This window comes from Lissotriton helveticus, chromosome 5_1 (assembly GCF_964261635.1).
Source record: "Lissotriton helveticus chromosome 5_1, aLisHel1.1, whole genome shotgun sequence".
Taxonomy (NCBI): domain Eukaryota; kingdom Metazoa; phylum Chordata; class Amphibia; order Caudata; family Salamandridae; genus Lissotriton; species Lissotriton helveticus.
In genome coordinates, this window is record NC_136065.1 from 328,516,778 (window position 1) to 328,543,277 (window position 26,500).

General features: G+C 45.4%; 1 protein-coding gene across 1 annotated transcript; it reads right to left on the reverse strand.

Annotated features, from left to right (window-relative positions):
- Nucleotides 1-6,574: 6,574 nt before the first annotated feature.
- On the reverse strand, nt 6,575-24,253 carry LOC144752464 (uncharacterized). Its single transcript, XM_078640387.1, has 5 exons — nt 24,181-24,253; nt 17,882-17,977; nt 17,048-17,182; nt 16,300-16,482; nt 6,575-6,693 (listed from the first exon to the last, which is right to left on the reverse strand). Exons 1-5 carry the CDS (start codon nt 24,251-24,253, stop codon nt 6,575-6,577), a joined length of 606 nt encoding a protein of 201 aa, XP_078496513.1.
- Nucleotides 24,254-26,500: the final 2,247 nt, after the last annotated feature.

Genomic DNA, 26,500 nt, shown 5'->3' on the forward strand with positions numbered 1-26,500 from the left:
TGTTCGTTTCCGTCTGATTTGCCAGTTTAACGCGGTTTTAGTTCTTCATTATCATATGGCACTTGATGTTTTTAACACCCTTTTAGCCCCCTTTCTTGCCCTCCCTTCCCCCTCTGACCCCTGCTAGCACACATCAAAAGCATCATCTGTGTGAGGCAGCTGAGCTACGGTGATTTAGGTGAGCTGGGGGTGGTACGGGGATGTTTGTATTCGGGGCATTGGCACCTGCCTTAGAATTGGTGTAGTGGGGGAGGGGGGGGGGGTGAATGGTTAAAAAGAAAAACGTACCTGGTCCGCTGCACCGCCTTTCCCACCGCCACATGTCTGTCCTCTGTCGTCTGTCCTGGATGGAGGGTCTGCTGGAAGCACCCAGGCTTCCGTACTCTCCCAGCCAATCACGGTCTGGACACTCAGGTAGTGCCTGGGCATGTTCTCTATGGGGCTGTGCAACACAGCCAATGGAGAATATGCCAAGTGCGCATGATGGTTTGGCTGGCCCTATAGGGCGGCCAAACCATTGTGTGCACTTAGAGGTGTACAAACCACTCCCCTGCTCTTGCATCAGAGCCCAGCCCTGCCCGACTCCCGCAAAGAATAAATAAAATGATAATAACCTCCTGTTATTATAATTTTCTTTTTCTTTTTTGCACTGCTAAGATAGCAGTGGGGCGAGGATCCTAAGCCATAGCGGAGGAGCCACCACTGTGCATTACACTAGCTTGAGTTAGCACAAATAGGAAATAAGAGTCATCATTATTCCTAACAGAGTGCCCAAACTGTGACTTTCCCAGGGCTCCAAAAGTCCTTAATACAACAAACACCGAGTCGAGTGACACACTGCCTGCAATCCATTATGCTATCTGAAACAAACAAGGACCCCCTGATTTGGATCAATTTCCTGGGTCAGGGCAAAACAATTTATGTGAGTAAAATACCCAGGCAAATCCTCAGTAGAACACTAGCACATGAACAGTGGCATTAGCCCAAACATGGTTTGGAAAAAATAATCAAAAAACGTTTTTGCACATTTGGTGTATTTTAATTTCTGTTGTAAAACATGATTAAATGATAAAAAAGTTTTAAGTACATTTGTATCGATACATGATAAAATTTTCCAGCATTATAGCATATGCATGGGTCTAAACATACATCAGGTACATATATATAAATGAGGCCCATAGTGTGCATACAGTGTATTAGAATACCCCTATTGATCTTACATGGTAATTGCTTATAGGGTAATGCCATAATGTTTACAGCATCTTACATGGGACCCTATCTGGCCATGTATGACTGGCTATACATTTTATTGTATCATATTATCTGCTTACCTATAAATACCAACATGTGGTACCATGTAAGATCAATAGGGGTATTCTAGGACCATTAAAGCCTTGAGGATAACTTAAATACGTAGACTCTTACATGTTCTCTACTACTTTTATCTTTCTTTTGGAATCACACATATGGTCTTTTATTCTCCACCATAGATGTGTTTGTATAGTAACTTTCTGTAGCAGTGATGTAAATAGGTATCTATAGATATGTATATAGATCTGTATATATGTATATAAATGATGCTTCTCGTGTATGAATGCCTAGCGGTATTATCAGATTTATGAGACTAAGAACACTAGCCCTGTTTATGAAATGTCAAAATTTATATTATAAACGTTTTTTGCACTGTAAATATAGACTTGTAAAATGTCTTTTATATATATTTTTTACAGAAATATGATGGTACAGTCCTGAGGAAGACACAGTTGTGTCGAAACGCGTAGACAGGAAACCATCTTTTTATTGTAATATATATGTACCTGATGTATGTTTAGACCCATGCATATGCTATAATGCTGGAAAATTTTATCATGTATCGATACAAATGTACTTAAAACTTTTTTATCATTTAATCATGTTTTACAACAGAAATTAAAATACACCAAATGTGCAAAAACGTTTTTTGATTATTTTTTCCAAACCATGTTTGGGCTAATGCCACTGTTCATGTGCTAGTGTTCTACTGAGGATTTGCCTGGGTATTGTACTCACATAAATTGCAATCCATTATGCGCCAGTCACACCACTGACTCCTCAAGAAGTAGAAAGAAACTGCCTCCGAACCGCACGTGCCCCTCCCCAGTGGTTCAAGACCTGACACAAACCCGGCCTCTGATGCAACAGCACGCTATTGTCGCCATTCTGATTGTCCCTTAAATGCATTCGGTTTTCATAAAATACTTGATGAGAAATACATAAAAATGGGCCATATATATTTTATATGTGAAATTTCTTGGAAACACCTCCTCCATTACGCATTTATGAGACCATTTCCGGAATGAAGGCATTATCTAATTCTGCCCTCTATTCCCTTCCCGCACAGCAGTGCTCGCATCTGTGGCATTACACAGCCTTCCTCAATATATAGGTTTTCCTGTTTTCAGGTTCTATTTTTGGTAAATTCTGGCTTTTTTTCAGTGGTTTCAAGTGATTTCAATACCTTAGAAATACAATGGTTATCAGTGGTTACACATTTTCGCTCCATAATAAAACCGGAAACAGTGTTTTTCCGGTATTTATGAAACTTTTACTTTTATTATTGCTTGCTTTCTGCACTTATAGTGCATGGCATATACAAAGGGCCTTATTTATGAGGCCTTGAGACAGTTTTGCGCTTCGTAGCGTCACTTTTTGTGACGCATTGGCGTAAAACATGCCTCCTGTTGCACCCTATTTACAAAGTGATGCATCTAAGCAGATGCATCACTTTGTAAAGCCCTGAGCTACATTATACCTGCGTCAGGTATAATGTATGCAGGGTGGGCGTTCCCACTTAAGTAAGCCTCGTAGAAGTGATGCAGTGAAATCTACCAGATTTCACTGCACCACTTCTAGGGTGCAAATGCGTCAATATCTTACGGCTGCCTCACAGCAGGCGTAAGACTGACACAGGCCCTTTCACATGCGGCTTGCCCCATGTGAGAGGACACATTGCTGGAGTTGCGTCACTTTTGTGACACACTTCAGCAATGCGTCACTTTTGCGCCATACAGATATGTCAGAAATACTGACGTATCTGTAACAAGAATCATGTCGCAAGGAGGGCGCACTGAGAAGTGACGCATCGCTGCTTTCACGCAGAGATGCGTCACTTCTCATAAATGAGGCCCATAGTGTGCATACAGTGTATTAGAGGTCCAAATAGATTTTTAGAAACCAAACATGGTAGTACACCTTACAATATTTCTACAGTGAGTTTTTGGTAAACTTTTATCTGTGAAAAGGACCTCTCAACATTGGCACTTGAGACAGGCAACACCAAAACAGCCACTACCCAATTCCCTAACCCTAACTCTGGCTACCAACATAGCTTTCCATGCCAATACTGGTTGACCTGAATATTGTGATTCTCTGTGACAGGTTCTGCAACATATGCGTTGAAGTGGGCATATATGCCCTCAGAGTTATTGAAGCAGTCAAAAAGGATGCAGCACTTTTAAACTCCAGAGAAAATTCCCCTTTACGGAAGGGATCTAGAACTTGTGCAGAGTACCACAGTGACGCTTCATGGATTTCAAATGTCATGGTTGGTGAAGGGACATTTCTATGCATCATTGTAAGCCATTTCTGATACATTGTAAAATAAAAGTTCCTGAAAAGCTCCTCAACATTTCTTTGCTTACCAAGTGGAAAGCACTCTAACATGGAAAATGTTGCAGTGCCAAAGTCACTAAAAGTGTCGCCCAGCCTAGTTTCAAGGAGATGTTTCACATCTAGTGCAATTATGCTGAACAATTGGTAGACAAGGGTGTTTTCAGGCTCGTTTTTTTATGTCCACTACAGCAGTCATGGTTTCCTGTAAAAATTCAAGAATGCAGTAGAGTGTACATTTTTTCACCTTACTATCAATATGCAACCAAAGAGCCTCTCATTTCTTGCCTTTGGTATCATCACTCAGCAAAAATTCAGTAAACGGTTACCTCATGGATAATATAGAATTCATAGCCTCTAGGACTGGGGACAGTTGGGATGACTCTTTCTTTGATGCCACACAAAATACAACATGAGAAATATTTGTGTTTTAGTTCCTGCGCTTAACAAAATGGTGCACCAGAATGGATTAAAAAGTCAATAGCATACTTCATTAACTCTGAAGTCTGTAAAGGTGCATTCAGCATCTTATCTAACAAGTGGCTCTTACAGGGAAGCACTTTAGCTCAGGTATCGATTTTAACAGGTTATCGTACAACTTTTTCATATATATAGCTGACTCACTGCATATAGAAACAATATCACTCCAATCTTTGTTGAACTTGGTAAGACCTTTTGTCAGCAGCATTCCAAGTGACACTGTGTTCCATGTTTTCCTAAAGTATGGTGTCATTTTTTCACCACTATCCCAGATGCTTGGTGACAGCACTCTTTATATACCTGTCACTACACCTTGCATTGAATGTTTAAAGCTTGGGGTGTTTGGCAGTTTACCTACTATTAATACTGACTCATTAGAAAAGTGGGCTGATGTATCAAGGGTTTTTACCCATTCTCTGTGGGTAAATGTAATGGTACATCTTCGGAAAGATTCTTATGAAACCAGCCATTTTACCTATCAGTGAAAGAATCAAACGGAGACAAAATATCAAATATGATTTTGACATTTCCTGATTCTCTACAGGTTCAAAAACAATTAAACACAGCTGAAAACCTGCTTCTAAATCCTGCATCTTAAGACCAAAGACCACAAAACTGGAAAAAGCAAACGATAGAAGGAACAATATTTTAGCGACATCCAGAAACAACAAAACTCATGCAGAGTAATGTTAGCCTTGTCTTTCTTGCTGCTGCCTTGGATAACAAAGTTACATTGTATTGGCTCCTTCAGGAAGAAATAAAAATGACTGAGTCACTCTTCTTTTTCTTTTCTTAGAATAGCATTTAGTTTGTGGCTGTGCAGGTGTTTTTTCAGTGTTTATATGTTTACACTGGTGAGGGCTATTTCCCTTTTGGTGGGGGTTATCAGTTATTATAGGTTTAAGCCTAAAACAGGACAGCCTATCAATATATGATCCATTTTCCCTACTAGCTGCGTGAGCACATCATCATATCTCTGGAATAATCAGTATAATAATCGTAAGCGCCAATACTTTTGTGCTAGATGTTCGGTCTACAGAAAACACTGCTCAAATAACAAAACTCAGAGTATCTTCTTTGATTTGCATGGGATCCGCAGGCAATGGCCCAAACCTGTCAGATTAATTCATGCTTCAGACTAGAGTGCAGTTCGGTGGTGGCTGCCTCGGAATGGGGTGGTGGATGGTTTAAAAAAACAAAAACTTACCTTCTCCGCCACCCCAACTCTCCAGCCATCGCACGTCTCTCCTCCATTCTGGAAGAAAGGCTTGCTGGAAGTACCAGAAGCACACAGGCGTCCGGGCTCTCCCAGCCAATCACGATGCTGCAGAAGCAGCACTGTGATTGGTCTGAGCATCCTGTTTGGACATTCAGACAGTGCCTGGGAGCCTCGGCATGTTCTCCACAGGGCTGTGCACACAGACCAATGCAGAACCTGCCAAGTGCGCATGATGGTTTGGCCGGCTCTAGAGGGCCGGCCAAGCCATCATGTGCACTTGGAGGAGTGAAAACTACTCCCCTGCGTTTCTCCAACTCCTGCATAGAAAAACAAAAGTATACTAATGTCCTGTTATTATAATTTTATTTTTATTTTTTGCAATGCTAAAATAGCCTTAGCGAAGGAACCTCCATTGGTTCAAGGGCCAGTCCCTGCTCATCCAAGTAATGACCAGTAAACACAAAAAGGACCCCCTGCTGCCCCATTTACTTCATTACCATCAACAAGGGCAACAAATGTTTCTCTGCCCACGCTCTTGGCGCTATCTTAGCAAAGGTCAGCTCTGACGGGTCGAGTCAGTCTTCTGTTAGGAACAAGGGCTAAGATATGTGCAGAAGCGGCTCACTCACATACACCTTCAACCAACCAGGAACTAGCAGTCGTCATCTCTGGTGCAATTCACCAGGTAGAATTCAGATGACAAACCAAGCCAGATCTCTTGCATTGACCCCGTACTCTGAAATACTATTGAACTACCTTCTTTCCAGAACATCTCTGTAGTATTAATGGTTCAAGCATGTCTTTAACTGAGGAATGGCACAACTGGGCACAGTGCCAAAGAGTGTGACATCCAGGTGGTGTAGCTATCAATCGTGCAGCAGTACCGGGGCCCTGAGGACACCACTGAACTTTTATTACTGCTTTGTTTCAACACCCAATTAGAGATACTGGGCCCCATATACCTTACTTGTACTGGGCATTTGTATGTATGTAAGTATACCCAGTGGGAGCTGAGAAAAGGGGGGTGTCAAAAAAGTGTATTTTCCATGTTAATTCCCTTAGGGATTTTAGACACGACTAAAACACCCGAACTGCTGAACAGAATTACACCAATTTGGCAAAAAGGTGGCTTTTGGTCCAGAAAGCATGCTTTTCATTATTTGAAGTACATCCGTTCAGTGGTTTTGGAGATAATAAATGACATCCACATTTATATGTCTACAGTTGTTAAGATATCAAGAATAATGATGAGCTTGTGTAGTGATCGGCAGAGCTCTGATTGGCTGCCAGCACTTCAACCAGGAAGTCTTGGCAGTCATTTTGGGACTTGTCTTCAGCCGAGTACCCTGCACAAAAAAACAAAAAATAAATAAAAGGGGGCAGGGTACAAATACCCTAACCCCCTAGCCTTGGTCCTGGGGTCCCACCGGGACCCCGCCAGGGCAAAAACAAATTGGGGGAATTCATAGAGAAATTCATGAACATTTGCGAATATCGCTGCAAATTGAAAATAAACACGATCACCCGCGCTTATTATAATTTTAGCCCATGGTTGAGCCAAGTCCCGGGGGCATGCAGAGTTGATGTAAAACATTGGAGGGGTGCACAGGACCCCTGGGTATATAGCCACACTTGTTATTCAAAGGCCTTACTGGACGGCGGTAAACAGATGCCACAATGCATACTCTTAGGTTTGTGCAATCAACCTACTGGGTGTGATTTTCTTAAACAGGACGCATTCCTTGTTAGCAACTGCTCTACTCTTTTGACAGTGATCATAGTTCCTTTCACTTCGACCACTTCCCAGAGATCTCTCTCAGAAGGTGTTTTAAACTTCCATCCCGGGTGCTTGTCCTTAACTATTACCCGGTCTCCTGTACAGATCTCTACCTCGTGAGCCCTCCTGTCCTGGCTGACTTTGTAATTATTCCATTGCCTCTTCACCTGAGCCGCCTCACCATCTAACACTCCTGGTGTCCACTTATCACTCCCGGCAACTACATCTCCCACCGCCCTCTTCATCATCAGTTTAATAGGTGAACAACCAGTGGTGCTGTGTGGCCTTTGTCTATATCCTCTCAGGAATTGATGTAGACACCCTTTCATTTTGACATGTTCATCAACTCAAATTCATAAGTCTTTATTATGGGTTCGCATGAACCTTTCAACCTCCGCATTGGCTTGAGGACACTCAGGAGTCACTTGCTGGTGTCGGACATTTAAATGGTGAAGGTAATCTCTGAACTCCTGACTGTGAAACGGTGGGCCATTATACGTCCGGATCTCATCTGGCAGTCCAGCAGGGTGAAGATTTTCTCCAGCATTGGCTTCACACTCTCAAAGGCTGTTGATCACACTATTTCCACTGCAGGAAACTTGGAGTAACTGTCAATCATGACGAGTGTCAGGTGTCCATCAGGAAAACTCCCCAAATCCATACTTACAGATGACCATGGTTGGCTGCTGGGGGCTTCAGTGATTATTGGTCGGACTGGCGGCTCACCTCCAGTAATTAGACAGGAATGGCATCATCTCACCAGCGCATCAATCATTCGGTCTACACCAGGAAACCACACTTTAGTCCGTAACCTTGCTTTACTTTTGGCCAGATCTTGGTGACCCTGATGGGGTAGTTCTGACGTCCTCATCCATAAACTCTGTGGTATTATCGATGTGTTTACCACACCGCACAAGTCCATCCACGCTTTCATTAAGCTTGTCCCGGCACTTTCAGAGGCTTGTTCTAGCATTCTGTTCCTCATCAGTCAACCTCCCCAAACCATCTAAGAAATTCTTCCAGCGATGCTCCTACAAGGCTTCTTTAATTGCTCTCAGACAGTCATTGTCTTTGGTGGCCTCCTCCATCTCTGCCAGAGACAGTGCTCTTGGGCATGGTGACTCCGTGATCAATTTCCCAAATCCTTCCGCCCCTCGATCAACCTCTTGCTGACTCTGGGGGTCTGCTGCCATGGGGTGGCATGACAGGTAGTCCGCTAGGTTATTGATTCCTGGGCAGTAGACCACTTCAAAATCATAGTGCTGAAGTTGTACTGCCCATTTTTTTATTTGCGGTGGACCATTTCCCACTGTTCCACCGAACAGCGGCATCAGCAGCTTGTGTTCAGTGCCCACTCTGAACTTGTGCCAGCAGAGCTAAATGTTGAAACATTGGCACACCCACCTTATGGCCAGTGCTTCCCTTTCAATGTGTGCATATCTGGCCCGACTGCTGATAAAGCCTTGTTTGCATAGTCAATGGGTACCCATTCCTTATGAACATCTTGTTGGAGGAGCAAAGCTCCTAGTCCCATGGAACTGGCATCCACAATTAGCTCTGTGGGGCTCCCTTGGCAGAAATACGCTATGGTATTCTTAAGACAAAAAAGTTTAACTAGGACAAAATCCTAACTTTATGACTTTCGGTATTCGCAAAGAGCATTTAGGAGGGATAAAGTTAGGATTCCTAACTTTAGTACTCCTAAATGCATTTTGTGAATACAGAAAGTCGTAAAGTAAGGATTTTGTCTCAGATTACTTTTGTGAATCGGGCCCATAGGTTCCCTATATCTAGGGTCACTGCACTTAAAACCTATGAGTCACCTCTCTAGCAGGCCTTTGCAATCCTGAAGGCAAGGTGCTTGGTTCTAAGTGAGAGATTGCCCCTTCATGAGCCGGACACCCCTGCAGCCTTCTCCTGGGTTGTCAGTAAAGCAGCCATATACTATAAAGAGGGGCACCACGTAATTACGCGATGACCATCTAAAAAATGTCTGCAACGAATCCTATCATGTTTGGTATCAAACATGTTGTGATCTGACCCTCACACCATGAATGGTATGAGAGGTGTGATTCCTAAGCACTGGAAAAGCCTCTGTTAGGCTCTCAGTGTTCCCGGTGCCAACCTTCTAGATCCAGACAGCACAAAATGATTGCTGCCGACCAGAGACATATTTCTGCCCTCCTGCTGCAGCCAGGCTTGAGCAGGGGAAGGCAGAACAATAGGCATCCTGTCACAGGGAGGTGTGACCACCTCCCAGATAGGATTTAGTGTATTTGGACCTGGTGGGTGCACTTGCCAGTGCCAGAAAGTCTGTATGAGGGGCACATTTGGTGTCTCTGTGCATAGTCCAGTTCAAACCAGTCCTAGGAGCCGTTGGCTACCGATCAGGCGCTAAACTGGACAAAGGACATGGGAGTCCCCTGAATTTTCCAAGCCCATTTCCCTACACTACTTAAGGGCTTACCTGGGTGTAGGTCCCTGAATTCATCGTGCGATAAGATTCGGATCAGACACCACTGCACTTCTACCGTCCAGGCACTTTGGACTTTGTTGGAATTTGTTTAGGCCTGACTTCATCTCCCTTCCAGTATGCTGCATCGTCTATGCCTGTGCACCATACAGGGTCCTTCCAAGGCCTGTGAAGCATTAAAGACACCTGAAGAAATCTCCCTTGGAGTGAAGGAGTCACTCCCCTGCATTTGCAGACACTGCAGCTAAGTCGAGTAGTCTGCTGATCCTGAGCTCCTCCAGACTAAGTGGGCTCTGCAGCACAGGTGGTGGTCTTACACAGCTCCAGAGGCCTGCCCTGCCCTCTCACCAAGTTTGTGGTCACTGTCCCACGTGGGGGTTGAAATAACAGAACCCCTGTGCACCGCGTCATACTTGCAGTTGCATAGGCTTGTTAGTAAGCATGGGCGTAAAATCCGTTACGCTCGCGGATTTTTCGTATTTTCGGAGAATCCGCAATCCGCGAACTCTCGCGGATGTGGCGAGAATACGCAAATCCGCGCGAAGCGGATTTTTTGTTTGTGTTCGCACTGCTCGCGGTCCGCGGCGCGGGCAGGAACAATCTCGCACTAGCGAAAGTACAAAAATTAGTAAAGGAAGTGGCCCAGTCTCCAACTTCCTGTTCCTGTCCAGCAAGCTCCTCCCATAGGGGTGGGGTGAAGGAAGTGCCCCAGTCTCCAACTTCCTGTTCCTGTCCAGCAAGCTCCTCCATTTCCTGGCCACTTTGATTTCGATCTTGACTGGGAAGGATTACTTTTTGTGGTTGCTGCTGGATATTTGGATTTGAGGCCTTTTGGAATGCTTTTGGATTCGAAATTTGATTTCACAAAGAAGTAAGTTGATGTTGATTGTTTGTGGTGATTTTTGTGTGTGTTGCTTTTTTTTCGACTTTTTTGGGGGGAAAATCTGCAAGTTCGCGAGCTGAGGATGTTTTTGCTTGTGTTCGCACTGCTCGTGTCCCGCGCAGCAACAATCTCGCACTCGCGAAATTGTAAAAATTACAATTCTGCACATGAATTGAAAACCACCAGGCTTATTTATGGGTGCATGCATGATACAACTGTTTTGTTGAATTTTTTTTTTAACATGATTCTGGCCAGGGCATGGATGGCATTGGATTGTGGTGATTTTTGTGTGTTTTAGGACTTTTTGGGGTGGTGTTGGGGGCTTGCTATGTGGGTGGGGGCCATTTTATTGTCTGGTCCCGTGTGGGTGGGGGTCTAGGGGCCATTTGTAAGACAGTTTGTGTGCTTTGTGCCATAGGCCTGCACCCACTGTGCTCTGATGTCATCCATTATGCCCAGGGGGGCCCAGAATCGGTCTGTTCGCGTATTTTGCGTGTTTTTCGCCACGTTCGCACCGTGAAGCAACAATCTCGCACTCGCGAAATTGTAAAAATTGCAATTTTGCACCGGAAAACCACCAGCAGGCAGCATAAGCCTTCTGAAACTTGATGGATGGCATTGGATTGTGGTGATTTGATTTGTGTTGTGTGTTTTCACTTTTTGGAGTAGGGGTTGGGTGCTGGCTATGTTGGTGGTGGCCATTTTGAGGCATGGTCCTGGCCATGTGGATGGGGGGGTCAAGCGGCCATTTTGAAGGCAGGCAGTGAGCTTTGAGACATAGGCCTGCACCCATTGTGCCTTGCTTTCACCCATTGTGCCCAGGCGGAGTCAGGGGTACATGAAAGTACAACCCTCTCTGTGTCTGCTCTCTTGGATCAATGTTAAATTCCTGTTTCCCAAAAATTTAGCAAATCCTAATTTTGAAATTTCCATATTGTGTGGTGTGCACGTGTGTATTCATAAATGCCTACTTGCAAACTGTTTATTCAAGCGCTACATATGCAACATATATTTACTGATGTTCCTCTGTCTTCGTTTGCTTTTAGGTGCACAAAACTCCGCATCATCGTTGAGCATCAGTGCCAGGAAGAAGTGCTGCTGCGGCCTGTTGTTCCGACATCTGAAGAAGATGGCTCCAAAAAGAGGTGCCCGTAGGTCCTCTTGCAAGAAAGATGTCTCTACTAAGGAGAAGAAGAAGCAAGTGGCACCACTTACCAAGGAGACTGGTGGCTCAACCAATACATTTTTTGGGGAAAAACAACAAAAAAAACAAAGGCCCACCATGAGTGCTGCACAGGTAGCCTGTTTAGTTGTTGAATCACCAACGACCAGTGATGTGGGATCATTGCAAGAAAGTAGCAGCACGCCATCAACACAGGTTTTAACTCATCTCACAAGTACTATTCAACAACCAAAGCCGCAACAACAACTGCATGGGCTACTAGTACAAGCAGAAGTACATGCGCAAGGAGCTGTCCGAGAAGGAGCTGTCCGAGAAGGAGCTGTCCGAGAAGGAGCTGTCCGAGAAGGAGCTGTCCGAGAAGGAACTGTCCGAGAAGGAGCTGTCCGAGAAGGAGCTGTCCGAGAAGGAGAAGGCCGAGAAGGAGAAGGCCGAGAAGGAGAAGGCCGAGAAGGAGAAGGCCGAGAAGGAGAGGTCCATGGAGACTTGCAAGTAGAGGTCAGTGAAGATGCCGATGTAGCGGCGCATGGAGCGGTGCAAGTGCCCACAATGGTTGTTCTTCCAGAAGTAGGGGCACAGGAGGAAATTGACTTTGGAGCCGGGGTATCATGTCAGGAAGACGAAGCCACTCCTCCTGATGATTCATTTTCTCCCAGCTCCCCAGCAAGGAAAAGATCAAGGAGGGTGTGTAGAAGTTCCTCTTCAAGCCCCGCTCCATCAGATGATGATCTGGATCTAGATTGGCAACCATCTCTGACGTCTGAGAGGGAGGCACACCATGAGCTGCGAAAGGTATCACATGTTAAAAGGAAGGGCCCCGGAAAGCTCATACTTATGGATCCGAACGTCGGACTTGATGAAGTGGTGCATTCTGATGTTGTTGAACAGGATGACAGCAATGACCTAGTCATCACACATGTCAGTCCAGCCACACCGGCCATGCAGCAGACAGACATTTATACCCTATCCCGACGTCATGCTGAGCGTGACCCTGGCGACGTGCCACTGGTAGCACCACCAACGCAGTCAAGTAGTACCACAAGTTCAACAAAACCTACAGCTCCCATATTTTCTCCCCGGAGGGGGACTCCATCCAGCTCGACTCCCTCAAGTAAGGTTGCTGCAATAATTGCACAACCCAGTAGATGTCTGCAAGGCTCATCCACCACTGCTTCATCTGGCATTGGCAGCAGTATCACCTCGTGCGGCAAAACCAGAAGTTTCCAGTCCTCAGTTTGGAACTTTTTTAGTGTCCATGAAAAGTATGATAACATAGCCGTTTGTTGCATTTGTAAGACTAGCGTTAGCCGTGGTAAGACTGGTACCAACTATGGAACCGGAGGCCAGATAGGTCATCTTGAAAGAAAGCACGCTGTCGAATGGTTTCCGCACCTAGCAAACGTCAAGGGAAAGCGATCCCAAAGGGCAAGTGGCCAAAATATACCCATAGTAGGTGTTTCATCTGAAGATGATGGGGAGGTAGAAGAAGCGTCAGACATGTGTCCAGTTGCACCCAGTACCCCTGGCAGCACCACACCCTCCGTAACACATAGCAGGCACACTGAGAGTCTGGGAGACACACCAATGCGTTAAATGTCAACACTGATCAGAAGTGGGTCGAAGAAGGCATCAGCATCATCCCGTAAATTTGTCCAGCGCACCATTTCAGCCATGTTCTCCTCAGATGCGCAATTTCAACGCAACCACCCAACTGTACGCCTGTATAACACTAAGCTGGCAAAAATGCTAGCGGTGGACCTTCTCCCTTTTTCGTTTGTCGAAGGTGTGGGTTTCCTTGAACTCGTGGCAACATTGGCCCCTAAATGGAAGGTTCCTAGCCGGTACTATTTTGCCAGGGTTGCTGTTCCAGCACTACACAAAGAGGTGCTTGAGTTGGTGGGGGCAGCTTTGCAGAAGAGTGCTGTTCACACTATACACCTGACAACAGACATGTGGACCAGTTGCCAAGCCCTTGATTACATGTGCATCACTGCACACTGGGTCTCTTTTTCAGGGGTTATAAAACAGATAAATGCAGGTGGTGACTTGGTCGAGATTTTTAAGGGTGCTCGTAAACATGCAACATTAGCCATGTTTGGCATGGAGAAAAGTCATACTGCAGTCAACATTTTGGCTGACTTTAACAAAAAGGTCTTGCAATGGCTGCGCCCAAGAAATTGCAAGGTTGGTTATGTTTCTACAGATAATGGCAGGAATGTAGTTAAGGCCATGGAGGACGGTTTCTATTTCAGAGTGCCGTGTTTGGCGCACTGTATCAACCTTGTTGTGCAAAATTTTTTGAAAAAAGAACTTGCAGTCGACAAAACACTGACCATCTGCAGAAGAATATGCACACATTTCAACCATTCTTTTAAGGCCCGGAAGGAGCTGAGGCGCAAGCAAAATGAACGTAGAATGCCAGTGAAAGCACTTATCCAGGAGGTGGCAACACGTTGGAACTCAACCTTCTACATGCTTGAGCGTCTGCATGAGCTGTTTCCAGTAGTCAATGAGTATTTCTACAACCTGGGTGGTGATACGACAGAAATGATGCTAGCGGTGGAGCAATGGCAGCTAGTTAAAAGCCTGACAGACATGCTTCGTCCTTTTGAGGTCTTCACGCGTGACGTCAGCAGGGAGGACTGTTCTTTGAGCAAAGCTATCCCATTGTTGCTGAAGCTCGAGCACCAAGTCAAGGTGGTGTCTTCACAATTAAAGGACGTTGGAAAGAACGAAGCACATGAGTTGGCGCAGAGATTATTACAACGCCTAGTTAGCAATGAACGGCTTGTAAATATCAAGAAACAACAGCACTACATTTGTGCTACTATTCTGGATCCACGTTACAAAAAGCCATTGTTTGGCAAAGTAATAATTCCTTTTGAAACATCGGATGTTACAGAGTACAAAGGTTGGCTAGCACAGTCAGCCATTCGTTTTGAAAGAGAGCGGAAGGAAACTGTAGGAGAAGACAGTACTACTAGTGAATCAGCAGGCCATCAGGCGTCCCAAAAAAGCACTTCTGCATCTGTGCCTCTGGCAGAAGTGAGTGACTTTCCCTCTGAGCCGTTAACCACACCAGCAACCGTATCATCTGCACCAGGCCCAGGCGATATGTCTGAAGCGGGTTGGCTAACTCAGCTAGGGTTTCCTTGTCCTAGAAAGGACACAGAAGTGCAAAGTACAGGAATCCGGGAGGACATTCTTTCAATGGTGCAAGCCTATCTGGATGACTCAACAGAGGTCAATATTACTGAGGACCCATTGGCGTATTGGCATGGGAAAAGAAAAATATGGCGAGAGCTCACCAACCTGGCTATCAATTACTTGTCTTGCCCACTCGCAAGCGTGTCCTCAGAACGTGTTTTTAGTTCTGCTGGTGGCATTGTGACTTCCAAAAGGTCCCGCCTCTTGCCCGCAAATGTGGAGCGGCTCACCTTGATAAAGATGAACCAGCACTTCATACCACCAGATTACAGAGTACGAGAATCCACGCAGGAAGAAGAGGACACCGACCTACCTGAGGAAAGTTCTCCTCAGTTACCAGAAGTAACCCCGACTGATGATTTAGCAGAGTATGAGGACGAGTTCTGCTTCCCTGACAGCGAGTTCTGAAAATGAGCCAATCATTCATTAATTGTAATTAGTCCTCCTTATTCACTTTTATTCCTGTGTGTCTGTCTTTCTTTAGCAAGTGCTTCATCACATTCCCAACAAAACTGTAATCAACCAATAAAACAACAAGCCCATCAACAGAACTGTCTTGATTTTGATGCCGCAGCATTCCTCAGGTTCACAACAGTTAGTTGACAAGAACTCAGTCCTGGTCGTCTATCCTGAGTCCTCCTCCTCCAGACTCACCCTATCCATTACCCATAATGCTGATGCCTGGATTCTGCACAATGAAGAAACTTACGTTGACGAGTCCCCCACTGTGAATTCCAGGTGGAGCCAGCCCTCAAACACAAATTACAGGTAAGATAAGCGTTTGGATGGGAGGTAGTATAATGGAGTATTCGGAGAGGCGAGAGAGTGACAGTGGTACTAGCAGTAAAGTCCTAGGGCTCTTGAATTAACAAACTCTGTGACAGGCATTTACTTTGGAAAACATTTGGCCTATTACACGTGAACCAACACGATGACAGTGTTCAGTAAAACGAATTTACTGCAAAACCACCACCCACCAGGCTCAAAAGTAGTAAAAAACAGGTATGCTCAGATAAAGTTTGAAAAAGTATATTTATATCCCTAACAAAATAATCTCCCGCAAGACCCTCCCTAACCCCAACAAATAAATAGTCCATCAAAAGTCCCCAAAAAACCCAACTCCCAATTCCCACCCCCCAAAAGTCTCTAAAAAAGGGGCAAGGGACACTCTACGGATGCAGGTTGTTCACTTTGGCCTCCAGGGCATCATGCCTTAGGGCCAGGGCATCGTACTCCTCCCGGAGCATGGCGTGATCTAAGCGGAGGCCCTCCATCACCTTTTTGTACTCCTCCCACTCCGCCTCCAGGTTGGACACTCTGCGGAGTGCACGGCGCAAGCGTGCCTTTACAGTACTGTGAGGAGGTGCAGCCTTTGCTGCTCGGCGGTGGCGTCTTCCAGCACGGCTCTGGTTGGCTGGAGCACTGCGCTTACCGGCAGAACGTGGGGTCACGGAGGAGGATGCAGTAGATGTAACATTTGATGCACTTGAGTGCGTGTCGTCCCCCTCCATTTCCACCAGCCGGCGATATTGCGCAACAGTGGCATCCAGCCTCCGTTGCCGGGCCAGTACAGCCAGCATACTCCTGCTCGGTTTTGCAGTTTTAGTATTACCAACTATAGAAGAAAGAAAGACATAATCTGTAACGAATGCTCTTTAAAAATATGATTAACACAAAATGATTCAGCAGGAAGTTGTGTCACAGTACAACTAGCAACTAGCCAGCGCAGTACAAATCTATTCAGGCCAGTATCATGGGCGTCTGCATGGAGGGGCAAGGTGGGGCGCTTATGGTTTGGTGCTCTTTCATATGAAAGAGATCTGGCAGAAGTGAGTGACTTTTCCTCTGAGCTGTTAACCACACCAGCAACCGTATCATCTGCACCAGGCCCAGGCGATATGTCTGTTTCCCTCCCTCTCTCTCTCTCTCTCTGTCTCCCTCTTTCTGTCTCCCTGTGTCTCCCTCTACCTCGCTGTCTCTCTCTCTCTGTCTCCCTCCCTCACCCTCCCTCTGGCTCCCTCCCTCTCTCTCTCCCTCCTTCTGTCTTCTTCTCTCTCTGCCTCTATCTGTCTGTCGGTCCCAGCCTGCTGTAATTACCATATTGTAATTTGTCACTGGGCCAGCACTGGATACACATCATATGCTATCTAAGAGTCAGATAGTACCATGATCCAGCTTACCTGTACTCGCCACCACCACTGCCTGCTTCCTCACAGTCTGATTGTCCTCTGGCGCCGCATCCTCCACAGAGTAGTCCTCAGACTCGGAGTCGATCACGATCACGTCCGAGCTGGCCCCGCCACCAGATGTTCCACCTAAAAAATATATTTAAGACTGTTAGATTACACCACTCACTAGTATTTGGTTTAGGAAGGAAGAAATTTGAAAACAACAGAAAAATTAATTGACTGTCTACTCTAGTCTAAAGTAAAAATGTCCCTCCTTCCAGGGAAGGCTGTTGTCTTGCTGCTTTTCTTTGTCACAATTGATGAATGCTTGCTTAATTTTAACACACACCATTTTTCTCTGAACAGGCAGACGCTGGACTTCTACGGACAAGAGCAACATCAACTAAACCAGGTGAAAGCTCGGCTCGACCACAAGAAATGTGTTCCAACTTCCATTACTCATCAACTCAGCAGCAAGCACTTTTCCTTTTCCAGCTAACTTTATTTTAATATATGTGTTTACTTTTACTTTTAATGAAGCTTTTAAACTTGAATAGACTCTGTGGTTTATTGGTCCTCCAGACTAGAGTGACTGAGCGAAAGGTTTTGTAATTTTTGCAAGGAGGAGTCCGTGCCGCTGACACTACCAGGTTTATACAGTGTGCCAAACACACCACTCTGAAATATTATGACTCTGGTCTTTCGTGTCCATAGTTTGGTTTGTGGAGATTTGTCCCTGCAACAGTAGTATTATTGATTTTGCTCCTATCTAAGAACTGTTTCGAAAAAATTAAATTAGGAACGCTTGGACAACAATAGGTCCTCTATATTTAAATGAAAACTTACTGGGGCCAGCAAAGGAGCACTCGCCGCCCTGGCCTGCATCCTCCTCCTTTGGAACCACTGCATCCACTGTTTCTGTCCGCTTGCCCCTGGGCGGACCTGACGTACAACATGAAAGAAAGAACAGAAAAAATTGATGATTGCTGCTTGTCGATGTCCTTGTCAACCAAATCAAACATTTAGAAAGAACAAGAACCAACTATTTCAGCCAAAAAGAGGGCTACAAAGGAAGGACTGCACCTGATCCTCTACTCTAGGGGCAGATTTACAAGCCCCTTGCAGCTCTTTTGCTCCGTTCTTGGGTCACTTTTGTGATGCAGCGTCACAACAAGAGAGGCGCCATGGTGTGGCGTATATTAACAACGTGACGCATATGGGAGATGCATCCCATTCTAAAGCCCTGCGCCATAAGGGAGCGTTCCAGCGCAAGGGAGGGCGTTCCTGCGCAGGAACGCATGCTAAAAGTGGCTATGGGGAATAGATAAAATTTCAATCAGTCATTTAGGACAATGATCCATCACTGAACCCTGCGCCTGCATGAAACAGACTTACGGCTTGACGCAGCATTGCTGGAGCTGCGCCATCGTTGCAACGCAACTCCATCAATGAGCCGCCTTTACGGCACCGATGCGTAACGCTTCGGTGACGATTTGGCACCATGGCGTGCCGCATTGAAAATACGGCGCACCATGGGCGGTGCTGGCGTGCCTCACACTTTGCAGGGATGCGCAGGTAATTGCTAATCTGACACTTAGGGGCATACTTACGAGTTCTGAGCTGGACACCTCCAGATGTGCACCAGAACAAATGCATAACGCAAAACTAACCTTGCGTCACGGCAGATGCGCCGCAATTACAATGCGGCAAACCCTGGCGCAAGGGTAGGCAGATGCGTGACGCATCTCGTGACGAAAGAGGGGTGCATCTCTACAGTCGCATCGCAGGTGCGATGCAACTCTAGCAATGCTCAGGGCTGCCCAATACTCAACATACCGCATCAGTCCTTATGCCTGCTTCAAGCAAGCAGGCATAAAGAATTGACGTAGCAGCGTCGCGGAAGTGCCTGCGTTAAATCTTGTAGATTTCACGCAGGCACTTTTGCGAGGCACACATCTGCCTGACCGCCACCCGCCCCCTCCCCCTGCGTGGGAACGCTCCCATTGTGGCGCAGGCCCAGGTCTTAACGTGGCGCATCTCCCTAGATGCATCATGTCGTACATGACTCGCAGGGATGCGCCACGTTTATGTCGCTGTGCGTCAGGTAAGGCAGCGTAAACGTGGCGCAAGGGGCTTGTAAATCTGCCCCTTTGTGTCTAGCATTACGCAGTTCTGTAAAGTACACTCATACATTACTCAGCCCAAATAAATGAACACATAATAGAAAACAAATAAGCAGTGGCACCGCCACAGAGAAGGAGAGCAGTGCACCTGAAATGCACATAAGATTTTGAAATATTAATTTACCTCTCCTATCAATGTAATCAGCAGCATTATTGCTCTTTGTAAAAAAGTTAAAGCAAACATTTGCAATATTATATAACACACAGAGCAGGAGAAAAAACAGAGTAGTGACGAGTGATGAAAAAATTGCTACTACTACTCACCAAGCCCGGGGACCTCCACTCCCAGCAGGTCGAGCAGGTCGTGCTCCCGGTCCAGGATGTCGGTCCAGCGGTGGGTCACCTGATTATAGGTGCGCTGGACCCCCGTGATGTTAAAAAGGGCCCGGCACACCTGCCCCCACCGCTTCCGTCGCTCCTGGCTGTTGGTGTAACCGGCAGCGATCCTGCCGCCTGCCGCGATGGTCCTGGGGAGACGGCGCTGCACATAATAAACAAGTGAGCCCACCTCCTCAGGACTGAAGATCTCCCGGGGCACCACCATTTCCGCCCTCAAGCGGCCACACGGGAGCCGGGCACGGGCTGCGGCGGCCGTCTTGGGCAGCTTGACTGCTGTCTTCACCATGTTCTGGGCAGTTAAGGAGATAAAATGAAAAAGAATAAGAGTAGAAAAGAAGGAAATAAAAGTTTAAAAAAGTAGATGAAAAGTAAACAAAAGTAGACTAAAACACAAAAATATAGACCTAGAAAACAAGAGGGATAGAAAAAAAGTTTAATAGATCAAAAAAAAAATAAAACAAGCAAAGGATGGCAGAGATATACAGAGGATAGAAACACCATGCCCAGACACATAGGAATGAATGAAAAACAAGATGGCCGCCCGAACACGTGCGTGTAAGTAAGTTTGCACGCGATTTCTCTCGCGAACTCGTGCGAACTTGTATTCGCAAGGCGCTCATCGCGCGAGATTACACATAGCGGGCGGAAACGGAAATACGTCACGCAAACAAAATGGCGGCGCCCATAGTCAACCTTGTGGTAACTCGCACGAGTTCGTGGCTTCCACGGTCAATTTCGCAAGACGCCGCGCCTCGCGAATAGGGCGAAATTACCGAAAAACGAGTTTTGCAAAACCAACAAGCAGGTGCAAAAGTTCGAGCTCATCATTTGTAACCATTTCCCTGTAGTGCTTCCTGAAGGGGCCCTCCAGAATCCGGTTGCCTACTTGCAACTATTGTGTGACCCTGCTCTGACAGTCACAGAATAGTTACAAGTATGCCATTGCATCCTGTTAAAATGTTTTTACATTGCAACAAAAAGGAAAGGGAGCAGACAAGCAGGTGCCAGCCTTCATTAATGTCAGTTGGGGCAGGGCAGGTGTTGTTGTTTGCAAAACTTAAAGCACTTAGCAGGTGTGCTTTGCTTTGCCTCAATAATCTACACTCACTGGTCAATCAGAGGGTGCTGTGATGACACCGAGGGTGGCATGGGTGTGCCAGCCAGAGGGTGGCATGGGTGAACCAGAGTGCCAGTGTTGACAGGATGGCAGTGCTTTGCTTTGCCTCAATAATGTACACTGGTGAACCAGAGGGTGCCGTGATGACACAGAGGGTAACATGGGTGAGCCAGAGGGTGGCATGGGTGACCAAAGAGAGTGCCAGTGGTAACAGAGGGTGGCAGTGATGAAGAAAGCCTTGCAAACAGGCTGGGCACGTAGAAACAACAAGTTCGCAAAACTGGCGACCCGACAAGTAAGTTCGCAATTTGCGAAATTGTACAAAACCCTCGCGAACTTGCAGAAACCCGTGCGAACACACCCCCCCACAAAAATACGCAAATCCGCGAGAATTCGCGGATTTTGCGGATTTTCGCAATCCGCAAATCCGCAAATTCGCGGATTGCGAATCCGCAAAATACGCCCATGCTTACTTGTTAGTTTCTTTCTAAGATGACCTTTAGGCTTCAAGTCACCAACACCTCGAGCATCTCCTGTGACCAGAATCTTCAGCCACACCACATTGTGTGCATCATGGCCTGCATCTTTTAGTGAGCTGCTTGAGGTCCTCCCGTGACTCCAGTGCCTCCAGCATGTGGGTCCACTTGAGGATCACCCTTGTTTCTTTTGGGCTTCCTTGATTGCTCGGGCCTGCCTGACTCCCCTGCCCTTGGTGAGTCGCCTGGACTTTGCTGGCTTGACGTTTCTCCTTCTTTGATTCCTGCATGGCTTACCTTTGCCAAGGCTTGTTGGTGCTCCCGACGAACACTGACCCCCTCAGCACTCGACATCCTTCATGGTACAGCTTGTGCATGGCTCCTGGTCCTCGTCAGCACCACCTGGTCCACACAGCTGCAGAGTCAAGGTCACCGTCATCCATCCTGCAACACCCGACTTCGGAGGGCATTAGTCTTCCAAGCCTCCTGGTCACTCCTGAGTGACAGACTCGAGCCCCTCTGCTTGCAGGTACCTCTCCTCTAGAATGCACCTTCGTATTCCACTGGACACTTTTTCCTGCTTCAGCAGCGGCACTTTCCTGAAGTCCTCCATTGGGTTCTATGGTGTTCCAATACCATTGGGTTCTATGGTTTCCAACACAACTTCACATGTATGCATCCGGCTTCCCTTGTTTAGATAATGTGGGACTAGGGTATCCATGGGTGGGGTGGCTCTCCAACCTTCTGTCTTCCACAGGGTTTCTTCAAAGTCCATTGGGAGGGTTCCTTAATCTTTAAAAATCCAACCGTGACTTACACGTAGAGTTGTACTAAGCCTGCTGTTGTGTTCCCACACTACACACCCTTTCCGTGGGGTCCCTATCTACTCACCGTGGGTGGTTCCTTGGGGTCCCAGCACTTCTACATCCTCTCGACATTGTCTTGACTCCAGTCGAGGTTCTTATACCACTGTTTTAGTATATGGTTTGGTCCTCCCCTGGGGCCACTGTGTATTTCGTGCTATTTGCTGTGTTTGTTTGCCAATGTATTGTGTGCATTGTGCATATCTCTGGGTAGGAGATATTTCTATGTATTAGAGAGTTTTAAATAATAAATGCATATTTTTATAAATACTTTGTGTAGTTCTTTTTCACTTAATCTATACTATAAGATTGCATTCTGGTAAAACAAGCTGCTTTACACTCCTTCTGGACTAAGCCTGAAGGCGTCTCTCCACAGCTATCACTTAGAGAGCTTTCTAAGGTTGTCTAAGACCCCTAAGTCACCATAACGGTTGTCTGGACTGGTACAAGCTGTCCACTTACATAAGTGTACATCATATACCAGGCCAGCTTCTCGCAACCACAGTGGTTGCATCTGTGCTCGTATTCTACAAAGGAAAAGGTGTAACAGACATATGGTAATATTTGGAGGTACCTCGTCAGATGAGTGTAACCAATCTGTGTCGGTGGCATGTGGAATCAAAGAACAAACAAAACAGGAAGTATTAGCAGTCTGCATAACTATCTCTGTCATGTGTTGATACCACATATTATCTAATAAGCCAGCATGAATACTATGAGATATATTTTCTTGCTCATGTACTGCTCTCTGCAAGCACTTAATACTGTCACATAATCACGTACATGAAGTGCAATACTATCTTAATGTAGCCGCCAGCAGAAGAAGGTATGAAAAGATAAACATAACGGTCTCCACTAGTAGAGTTAACAAAATATTCCACCCGTGCTATGAAAGGAGACAGTGTTACTCTTGTGTCTCGCTTTCCCCCTCATCTTCCCTTTCTGTCTGTGTAAGTGTCAGGGGCAAGGCGGGATCCAGTCGTACATCAGTTGTGTGAGTTCATGGTTTCCATCCATCCACCTACACTACAATGGGAGTACTTATTGTCAATGAGAAGGGACTGTCGCATCTGGGATCCTTCCATTACGGACAAAATTCTGCCGGTAAACTTGCTTCCCAACAGGTATTGGATTGGTCTGCTGGGCTGAGGCGGTCTTCTCCTTTTGCAATACATATTTGGAGAATAACGTAACAGATTTAATTAACTAAGACAAATAACAACTCATTTCATACCCTAAAACCTCAGTTATCTTATGGCCATCTGTTTTTTGCCTCCCTGTTGTAAAGGGGTGGGCATGGGACATCCTGTCAGTATTTGATGTGGCGTTAAATGGTGATCGCTTCCTGGCGGATTTCTGAAGGCGTACAAGGCTAGTGATAGGATGTACAGCCATTTCTTTTGCAGAGTGGCGCATAGTTTGCTTATTTTATTCTTGAGGAGGCCGTTCAGGCACTCCGCTATTGCATTACTTTGGAGGAGGGGATAAACTGATGTCAGTTTCTGTTTTATTCCTAAGGCAGTACCAATGTGTGGAATACCGTAGTGACCAAATGGGGCCCTTATCCGAGCGGATTACCTTCACCACGCCCCATCTTGGTTATCACCTCTCTTATCAAGAACTTGGGTGCTGATTTAGCATCATTATATACACAGGGTCCTGCCTCAATCTATCATGACACTGGACAAATAATTGCTATAAGAATCCTGTAATTGTTCCATCTGTCTATCATGTAGACAGCATCTCAATGTAGATTTTTAAATGGACCTGTTGAACGTGGTACTGTTGAGGCGATCACCTTTAAGGTTGGCTTGGGGCTATACTGTTGTCATGCAGCATATTCTAAAATGTTCATATTAATAATTTCAGATAGTTGTGGAGTAAACCAATCTGCTTGTAATGTAGCAAGAATATATTCTTTAGCGGTGTGCTGAGAGATGCAGATGTTCTAGAGCCATGTACAACAAGCCTTGTGGCATTACTGACTTGTTTGTACTCTCTAGCCTGCAAATAAAATATGTTGGTGATTGAATGCAACTTCACTGTTTCCATAGCTCCGTTTCATGTGGTGGTGCTTGTTCTTGCAATTCTCACAAATGTAATTTTGCTGTCTCTGTACATGGGAGTGGTAATTCTGTAGCATCCTGCTGTCTGCTTGTCATCATACCTAATGTGTGTTCATCACATTGGTTATATTTTGGGGATGCTTTAGCTGCTTCTTTTACTGCCCAATCTGCCATGGCTTTACTTCTGGAGATAAAATATTTCTGATTGGTGTGCGCTGCACACCTTACCACTGCTACTTTAGATGGAAGTGTTAAAGCTTCTATTAATTGTGTCAATAAATCTTTATGCATTACGGGGACCCATCAGATTTAAGAAATCCTGTCTTTTCCCATCTGTGAATGCTAGAATGTACAGTGGAGGTGATGTATGCTGAATCTGAATAAATAGTGACCTCTATTGCCTCAGCTTGCTGCAATGCTTCAAGGATAGCCACCATTCTGCAGCTTGCGCTTACAAATGAGAAGGCAGTGCTATCTGACTAATAATTTGCAATGTGTCAGATGATCCTTGCTGCTCAGCTCTTACAACTGTCTCTCCTGAATGTCTAATCCCAGTTTACTGATCTATGAAAGAGGAGCCATCAACAAAGAGCAACATGCTCCCTGAGATAGGGTCTTCTCCTACCGTACTTTCTTCTTCTGGTGTGTAATTAACAGTCATGTACCTGTTCATCGTCAGTAACTGGGTGTGCAAAGAATAGTGCTGGGTTAATGGTGGGACAGCGAACCAACTGTAAAGATGGTACTGAAAGCATTACTTCGTACTCAGACTCTCTGAGTTGTTATGGTGCTCTTACTTCTTTGTAGGTTAGCAAATACCGCATGCTCTACGTCCAATGTTAAATGTTATCCCATCCCTATTGTAGTGCTTTTCTGAACTTTAAATTCTGCTGTAGCCAGTGCTTGTTCATGTGGGTAGTGACCTTTCATGGAAGAATCTAGCAGCCCACTGTAGAAGGCAATTGGTTGAAATTCCATTGATGTCTTTTGAGTCAGTACAGCCATCAGTTTCATTCCATTACAATGGCAGCGTAGGTAAAATGGTTTAATATATTCAAGTGTACCTAACACTGTAGCATTTGTGATTGCATTCTTTAGCTCCCAAAATGCTGTCTCTCTTTCATTAGTCCAGTTTATTTTACTTCCACTTGCATGGAACTCTTTTAGAGATGTCAAAAGTGGTACAGTCAGGGTGGCATAATCGAATACCTACTGTCTCACATAATTGCAGAGTCCTAGGAGCTGCTGCATTTGATTTGTGATGTTGGGTTTGGACATGTTTCTGATGGTCTCTGTTCTTTCAGATGTCACCCTTCTCCCGTCTTTGGAGATTATCTGTCCGAAATAATGATCTTCTGTCTGCACATATTGTAATTTGTCTTTGTCCACTTTGTATCTGCAAGCTTCCAGAGGAGACCACTAGTATCCTCCCTGTGTATGTCTTCAGTAGGTCTACACACCAAAATATCATCGACATATTGTAAAAGGGTGCTTTTGTATTTTACACATGCTAAAGAAATCCTGCTTCACTGTCCTGTTAAACATACTTGAGGAATCACAATAGCCCTTTGGGAGCCTTCCATAGCAGCACTGAGTTTGTCTATACGTAAACCCGGGTAGATATTACCTATCTGGGCACAGTGGAATGCTGACAAATTAATTTTTCTGTAGGAACGTTGTCAGTATGACTGATGAGTCTAATAACACCAGACATACTAGGACTACTATATAGTTTAGGGGGCGGAAATCTTGAATCACAGTCTAAGTCCCCCATAGCCTTTTTTATAGAATAAATTGGTGCATTACAGGGTGATGTTCTCTCATATATTACTCCCTGTTCAAGTAACGCCTCTATTGTGCGAAAGATGCCTTATTCTTCTTTGGATAAGGGATACTGATGTACTGTGGGCAGTATCTGTCTGGGTTTCAGTGTTATTTTCACAGGCTCAGCTCCTTTAATCAGACCCACATCATGTGGTCCCTTTGCCCATAGACTCTCTGGTACCCTTGCCAAGTCCTTTCATCTCAGTATACGGTATTATGTGTGTTTTGGCGCTCTCCTATATTGCAACTGTACTGTAATAGGAATGTCCATTTGAAATACTACTGTCTCAATTGATAGGCTATCATCAAACAATTCCTTATCTGATATGTCTCTCAAATTGACCTCTGGATCCGTAAATACTACTGATGCCCACTTTGCTTGCCTACTGTCAAATGCTATCAAAAATGCATAGTGTGGCTTTATTTCAAGGGACATTGTCTCTACCACCATCTAAGGTTCTTCTATGGGATCTTTCTCAGGCCATCAGTTGCACACTTTTTCTAACTTTTTAACCAATCTTTTACAAATTGTCTTAATTTTGTGCGACTCCCTCGTGAAGTGTTTTGTCTCAGAACACTGTTCAATAATTCAACATG